Genomic DNA, 7,472 nt, shown 5'->3' with positions numbered 1-7,472 from the left:
TGCAGACTTCCATCTGTGTCACCGCTGATGAGGAAATACAGCGAGTGCTGGACGGAGCAGTGAGTGACAACAACCCCGCCCACATTTAAGAGGACTGTCTGAACAGACCGAGGGTCTAGGTACCATGTCTGAAGGGTCACTGCTGGTTCCAAAGGTGCTGGACTGAAAGGGTTTGGTGGAGGCGGGGCTTAAGTTGGTGCTCTAAGTCCGACCGAATAGTTACAATGGTTCCACTAGCTAGGCTTAAACATTGTTGGGCAAGTCGCTCTAAAAATGTAATACATTACTTATGACATTTTACCTTAATTTAAAAGTAATGTCACTTTAGAATATTACTCTCTATGTAGAGCAATAAGTTACTGATTACACTACTTTCACCAAAATAACTTTAGAAGAACAGCTCTGCATGTTGTCTCACAGCAGCTCCAGTTTATTACAGTTCAGCTCTGACCCATTCATGCATTCACACACAGTGGTCATTACTTTGGATTAAAATCTCCAGATTATATTAATAACAGTGTGATGATTAAAGAACAAATAAATGAATGAATGAATATCCTTGGACACAGGGAGGGTCAGACAGAGGATCAAAGTCTGATCATTATGAGATATGATAAATATTCCTCCAGGTGCTCCAGCTTCCTCCCACAGTCCAAAGACATGCAGGTTAACTGGTGACTCTAAATTGTCCGTAGGTGTGAATGTGAGTGTGAATGGTTGTCTGTCTCTCTGTGTCAGCCCTGTGATAGTCTGGTGACCTGTAACTTATCATTATTTCTGATTTTGTTTCAGGTTCGTATCATCGTGTCTGTGCTGTACTCCGCTCTGACTCCTTTCCTAAACCCCCTGATCTACAGTCTGAGGAACGAGGAGCTGCGAGAGTCCATCAGGAGGACTCTGAGCAGGTTCAGACCTGCTGCTGTGTTGCCCACAAAGGACGTCCACACAGTGTCCTGACTGGGAGAGGAAAGCTGTTTCATGTCCATTTGGGGTTAAGAGACTGTCTCGCACTAAAACTTATTTAGAAACCATCAGCCCAGTCTCCAGAAGAAAATGTTGGCAATGTTGGTTTCTGCAAACCATGACTGTTACATTTGTATGCTTCATACAGATCACTTTGAGACTATGGAACAATAATACTGATTGGGTTTTACTAACCTGTGGCTCTTCACAAGCAGCTTATTAGGCACCAAATGTGAATGGTTTGTAGTGACATGTCGCTGTTTTTTACACACTTTAACCACAGTGCAACTTCCAACCAAAGTTTAAATGTATCACTTACATAATGTCAAGTGTCTGTGGTTTGTAAAAAACGCACAGCGTCAGCATTTTCTCTTGTGTTTGGGTCGGCATGATTATTAAATCAGTCTTTTGTATGCTGAGCCAATCACATGTTTGGTTAGCTGTTTATTTATCAACAAACTTACTAATTTACTACGTTTGCATTGAACGATAACTTCTTAATTATCATTTGAGTTAAATATGTTATCAACAGAAATATTTTCCTCACACATGAATGGATGAAGCAATATTAAAATAAATGTAAGTCGCTTTTAAAGCTTGTGTGAATACGTCTCATTGTTTATGTCTTATGTCAGTGTTTTTCTATCAACACCTCCTGCTGCCAGAAATGTCTTTGTAACCTGTGTGACACCTTTAATGACATCAGGAGCTCCAGGTGCTCAGTTACAGCCAATCAAGGTCTCAATCAGGCAGCTGACTCCCTGTGACGTCCTCGTCACACTCTGCGGTCAGAGGGCTGCAGACCATCCGCAGATCCCTCACCTTTAACTCACAGTTACTCAGCAGTGTAACTAAGAGTCCAAGAGCCATACTTCAGCTCCCTCCTCCTGGGATCCAGGGCCCGTATTCCTAAAGATTCTGAGAATCCTCTCAGAGAGCTCCTAACTTAGCCTAAAAATTCCCAGCAAGGAGTCTTAGCTTACGAGTGATTCCAGAACACTCTCAGAGAACTCTGAGCAAGGAATGGACAGAAGCTCCTATCTTAGTGAGGAGGTGTGGTTGACCCCGTTGCTAGGTATGAGTCATCATTTCCAAAGCTGTGATTGGTTGATCCTAAAAGCTGGATAAAAAACTTACTTTTGGTGATAATTGATAAACTTAATTATGGAATCTAATCTTATGAAGACTGTGTAATTGTAAATAACATATCACATAAAAGAAAATACATGTTAAATGAATAGTAAACTGTACTATAAAATAATCCTACTGAATGCCCACATATTCACATAGTGATGGTTATATTAATTTGCTTTTATTAATTGCATGCTTTTGTACTTTCAACTATCAACATCTCAACTTAATTTGGTATTAACGAGTGTAACACAACACAGCTTTCATCAATGTCCTTGATTGCTGACAGGTGTATAAGAAGTAGGCTTGTCTGGCTTTTACATCTGCTACAAACTAGTGAACAACAATGGAGAAAAAAAGAACAAGAAAACCCAACTGGACCGAGGAACAGTGTTTGCTTTTGGCTCAATTGATCAATGAGCATAAAAGTGTTTTGAGGGGTAAATTTAGCCCCAGTGTCACAGTGCAAGCCAAGAAGCAAGCCTGGGACACTATAGCACAACAGATAAATGCCTCCTTTCCGTTGGTTGTGCGCACAAGTGAGGATTGCGAGAAGCGGTGGTATGTGTTGCAGTCAAAAGCAAAAGAGGAGATTGCGGCACAAAAACGTGAAGCTTCACGCACAGGTGAGTGATATACCACTTCCTTACACCTGCTGGCAAAGTTAATTTAAATGCCTAATTATTGTGTATATATTGATTTACTGGATTTCCTGTTAGGGGGTGGACCACCTTCTAAGCAGCTGTCCCAGGTTGCAGAAACAGTATTTGATATACTGGGGCAGTCAGAAGTTGGCATCACCGGGCTGAGGGAAGGCATTGACTCCTCAATGTTGCAGGCCATTGAAATGCAACAATGGTAGAACAAATGAGTTTTCATATATCAAGAGGCAGGAAAACAAAATATTAAGCACAGTGTTTATACATTGCATAAACCATTTAGCGTATTGCTTGTGCATGTTCCTTCTACTAAATCAATTAAAACAAAACAATAATTAAACTAAATGTGTTCCCCTTTCTGTAGCATGGAGCGATCAGAGGAACCGGGCCCCTCAACATCACAGGTGTACGACCATCAGACAGAGTCCAGCCTGCCCGCTGCTGCCGCTCAAACACCATCCCTGCCTGCTGCACCTGCTGCTCCAACACCATCCCTGCAGGACAGAAGATTAGAGTTGACGATGGATGTCTTAACGCAGCAGAAAAGAGTTCTCTGCCTACAGGAGGAGTACTATAGACTGAAAATTCAGTTCCTACAAAATAAATTGAGTGACAAATAGATATTGTGTCTTTGAGTAATGTGTCATGTATGTAACTATTGTAAGTGATGTTTGGTAAAACTATGTGGTACATTGATTAAATGCATTCACACATTTTCTAATTACATATATTTTCTAATTACATATACTGTAACTTGCCTGAAATGTAAATTTGTAAAGTGGCCTCTGTAAGATAGTCCACTTTGAGCCAAGTTCCCCTGTGGAAAGTCAATGTTTTCTTCACCACCACCACCATCATCATCGCTCTCCTCGTCACCATCACCCTCAAGAGGTTCTGCAATCTGCCGAGCCTTGCAAATGTTGTGCAGTATTGCACAGGCCACGATGACTTTGCAGACTTTATCAGGGGTCAGCCGCACCTCTCCATGGAGGACATGAAAGCGTCTCTTCATTTGGCCAATGCCACGCTCCACAACTGCCCTTGTTCTCTTATGGGCCCTACAGACATAATTAAACATTATACATTATGTACATTATTTGATGGAAATATCTAGGATAATCCAACATGCAATTTACATTTTATGTCCATGCATAATTCTATATTGTTTGGGTTACCTGTTGTAGTTTAGTTGCGGCCCTTGGTGTGGCTGGAGGTAAGGTGTTAGGAGCCATGGTTTGCATGGGTAGCCACTGTCCCCTAACAAGTGGCAATTGGCTGGCACATAATGTCCCTCGAAAAGCTGTCTGAGACCACTCTCAGAGAGCATTCTGGCATCATGTGTTGAGCCTGGCCATTTAGCAACAATGTCTAAAATTTTGTAGTCAGCACTGAAAACAAGCTGAACATTGATGCTGTGAAATCTTTTCCTGTTCACAAAGATGGCTTCATCTTCTGATGGTGCAATTATTCTGACATGTGTCCCATCAATTACACCCACAACACCAGGGAATCCTGCAATGTCCATAAATGCCCTTTTGTGGGCTTGCAAAGTGCGGGCATCCAGTGGAAATTTAACAAATTGTGTCACAATGTGAGGTTGTGACAATGCTGTCAATGTTTGATTGATGACCCTGCTGATGGAGGGTTGTGACAGACCCAAGTCATCACTGCTGCATTGTTGCATTTTCCCTGTTGCCAAATACCTCAAGGTTGTGATTACCTTCATTTCAGGTGATATGGCATTGTGGCGTTGGGTAGGAGAAGTCAGTGCATCTCTAATGAGATCGACCACAAAAACAATGCCGGCGCGATCCAATCTGTAGCGTTTTAATAATTCACCGTCTTCCAGTGTTTGGAGAATATCTCTCCTGCCTCTTCCCTCCGCCATTTTGTCCTCTGCTTAGGGAACTCCTAAGCTGCTTAAAAGTCCTCTTCCCTGCTCCTAATAGATCTCACCTTAGGAGCACTCTTAGGAGCTAGGATTCTTTTGGAATAGCTTTTATCTTTACTAGGATCTACTCTTAATTTTTAGGAGAAATTCTAAGAAAACACCAAGATTCTAAGAATTTTCTTAGAATTTGGCCACTAGGAGCAACTCTTTGCACTAAGAATCTTTAGGAATACGGGCCCAGGTCTCCTCTGCTTGGTGGCTCTGCAGGTGCTGAATAACGGCTCGTTAGCTGTGTGAGCTACACCTGGTCCGTCTCCCTCACTTTCCAGTCTGTCTGTCTGTCTGATTTGCAAAGTTCATTGTAGGTTTGTGATATCACAGCTTCCTTTGGAGCGTCTGGCTCTCCACATTTTGGGGTTCATCTTTGCAAATCTTTAAACAACTGCAGACACTGGACATCTTGCAAGTGAATCTTCTCACTAAGTGTAAATGTCTTTGTCTGAAAATAGTTAATAAATAATGTTAATGCCAAATAAATCATGATGGATTACTAGATCTTAATTTTTGCGCTATTTTGGATTTTTGGGGTGATTCAGTTTTTGAGCATTTGAACACTGATTTATACATCGATTACCATGGCAACAGTTTGGGTCAGTCCTGAAGAATATTGTTCAAACAAAAAATATAACAGTATTAGAAATGATGTTTCATTACATCCAGATGTGTCAATGAGAAAATTTGATTAGAAACTTAAAACATATTTATAATTGAGGATGATCTCAGTCTTACAGTCGTCAAAGTTAAAACAAAGAATGGAATCAACACTTTCTTTGAGCTTATAAACTGCAGGATCAGAACTGTTGCAAAATCTGTTAAATTCAAGGTAACGTCAAATAAAAATCTTAATATCTTAAATTCGGCTAAACTTGTTCATGTCACGGAGAAATGTGCATCAAACTTGAGGTGCTTGATTAACGAGACCTTCATCAGCTTTGTGTGTATTTATTTATGGAAACTTTTCACGTCCATGACTTTGTTCTTTTGAAACACGCTGACAATCTTCTGCCGGAGCTCTTTACACTGCAGCCCGTAGATGATGGGGTTCAGGGCCGGGGGGAGGACGTGGAACATGACCGACGCCACCTTCCCATTGTCCGCCCACTCAGGCCGACGGTGCATGATCATGGGCGTGAAGCTCGCCACCAACATGATGAGGTAGACGGCCAGGTGGGTGGCGCAGGTCTGCAGCGCCCGACTGTTCAGCACCCTGTTCTTGTTGCTCAGACACACAATGGTGATCCTCAGGTAGGTGAGCGTGACGCTGCCGAGGGAGGAGCTCAAGATGACCACGGCGCTGCCGAGGCCATAGATGTGATTGATGAGAAGATTTTGGCAGGAGAGCTTAAACAAGGAGGCGTTGTCGCAGAATGGGTTAATTATTAGCCGCCTGCAGCGCGTCAGGCGGATAGTGAGACCCAGGAGGATGGCGACAAAGATGAAGGCCGCCACCCACGCCCCCGCTGACAGCTTCACCACCATCCTGTTGGTCATGATGGTGGCGTATCGCAGGGGGTTGCAGATGGCCACGTAGCGATCGAAGGCCATGATCATGAGCACCGTGTGAGAGGTGCCTGCGTGAAAGTGAGCGCAGAACGCCTGGATGACACAGTCGATGTAATGAACGTAGCGCTCTGTGACTGGAGTAAAAACGTCACTTAACAAGCGAGGGATGACGGCCGTCGCCCCGAAGACATCGTTAATGCTCATGTTGCAGAAGAGCAGGTACATGGGCTGGTGGAGGCTCCGCTCCATGGTGATCAGGACCACCAGGCTGATGTTGGACACCATGATGAAGATGTAGATGAGGAGGAGGAGGATGAAGGCAGGAACAGAGGACTGGGGGCTGACCTTTAACCCCTCGATGGATATGACATCCATATTGAAGGTTTCGTTCTCCATTCTGCAGAGGGACGATCCTGCAGAGGATCAGAGACAAAGAATTCAGTCATCACTTTGCCCGATAACAAACCTGATCTGTCAGAGTGATGATGATGATGATGATGATGATGATGACGACAGGATAATCCATCAGTGGTTCATGCTCTGCGACGAAACCACAGTGCAGTTGCTGGAAGCACTGTTGGACAGACGCCTGCCAAGCTGCAGTCCACCGTTGAAGACAAACAAACAACAAAAACGGAAGGCATAAAAAATCAAAGTCCAGGCACTCAGGTCGGATTGGAAAAATTAAAAAGCCTTTATTTAATGGGCAGGAGTCATTAAAAACACCAACGCGTGTCGGCTTGCACCTTCCTCAGGGTGTATGAAGACAAGAGAGCAAACAAAGCAATTATAGTTGCAGTCACTTCAGCTGTGAATCATTCAGTCTGTGCCATTTTCTTTTAGGCCTCTAGGAGGCCTCAGTCAAGATTTAGTACAAGAAGACTGTAAGATTGTAACTTCTGGGGGATCAAACAACAAACTTATTGAGCCCCTCTCACAGACTGTCAAATCTTAACTAAATAAGAATAATGTAAACAGAATAGAATCCACAATAGAAACCATACGAGAACAACAGACAACAAAAACGTTTGATTTTTAGCTGCCAGTTTCTCTTGTTCTACCGACCAGTGCCACCAAAAGCACTTGTTTTTCACTGAGTCATTGTTGAGTTTTAGCGGCTTTTTAGCCACCAGACGACCTCAACCAGGTTCTGTGAACCAAAACACAATCTTGCCTAAAGAGAACCACATGTTAACCACAGGGTTGTTACAAAATAAAGTTGTCAAGTGTCTGCTACATAACAACGTACAAATGTAAGGTATCCA

At 43.0% G+C, this 7,472-nt stretch overlaps 3 protein-coding genes across 3 annotated transcripts in view; 1 reads left to right on the top strand and 2 right to left on the bottom strand.

The window, feature by feature from the left end:
* The window catches only part of LOC126388068 (olfactory receptor 1002-like), a gene marked incomplete at its 5' end in the record, with an annotated part of 4,944 nt that extends 1,570 nt beyond the window's left edge, over nucleotides 1-3,374 (top strand). Inside the window, 2 exons of the mRNA XM_050040961.1 lie at nucleotides 793-905; nucleotides 1,933-3,374. Of these exons, the coding sequence (XP_049896918.1) occupies nucleotides 793-905; nucleotides 1,933-2,026 (207 nt within the window). The remainder of the gene's footprint in view (nucleotides 1-792; nucleotides 906-1,932) is intronic.
* LOC126385763 (putative nuclease HARBI1) lies at nucleotides 3,002-4,445 on the bottom strand. The gene is made up of 3 exons (XM_050037706.1): nucleotides 3,929-4,445; nucleotides 3,512-3,811; nucleotides 3,002-3,247 (listed from the first exon to the last, which is right to left on the bottom strand). Exons 1-3 carry the CDS (start codon nucleotides 4,435-4,437, stop codon nucleotides 3,202-3,204), a joined length of 855 nt encoding a protein of 284 aa, XP_049893663.1. The 5' UTR covers nucleotides 4,438-4,445; the 3' UTR covers nucleotides 3,002-3,201.
* A 1,201-nt stretch (nucleotides 4,446-5,646) lies between these two features.
* On the bottom strand, nucleotides 5,647-6,603 carry LOC126388067 (olfactory receptor 5B17-like). The gene has a single exon (XM_050040960.1). The coding sequence runs from the start codon at nucleotides 6,601-6,603 to the stop codon at nucleotides 5,647-5,649; it is 957 nt and encodes a 318-aa protein (XP_049896917.1).
* Nucleotides 6,604-7,472: the final 869 nt, after the last annotated feature.

This window comes from Epinephelus moara, chromosome 3 (assembly GCF_006386435.1).
Source record: "Epinephelus moara isolate mb chromosome 3, YSFRI_EMoa_1.0, whole genome shotgun sequence".
NCBI lineage: Eukaryota > Metazoa > Chordata > Actinopteri > Perciformes > Serranidae > Epinephelus > Epinephelus moara.
This window is presented reverse-complemented; position numbering and strand designations above follow the sequence as displayed.

Bases quoted from the DNA above. Each gene is read 5' to 3' on its own strand.
- LOC126385763 (XM_050037706.1), bottom strand. From the start codon at position 4,437: ATGCAACAATGCAGCAGTGATGACTTGGGTCTGTCACAACCCTCCATC. The intron at 3,812-3,928 runs GTAACCCAAACA...TTATGTCTGTAG, and splicing joins CCGCAACTAAACTACAACAG to GGCCCATAAGAGAACAAGGG. The intron at 3,248-3,511 runs GCAAGTTACAGT...TCTGTCCTGCAG, and splicing joins TTTACAAATTTACATTTCAG to GGATGGTGTTGGAGCAGCAG.
- LOC126388067 (XM_050040960.1), bottom strand. From the start codon at position 6,603: ATGGAGAACGAAACCTTCAATATGGATGTCATATCCATCGAGGGGTTA.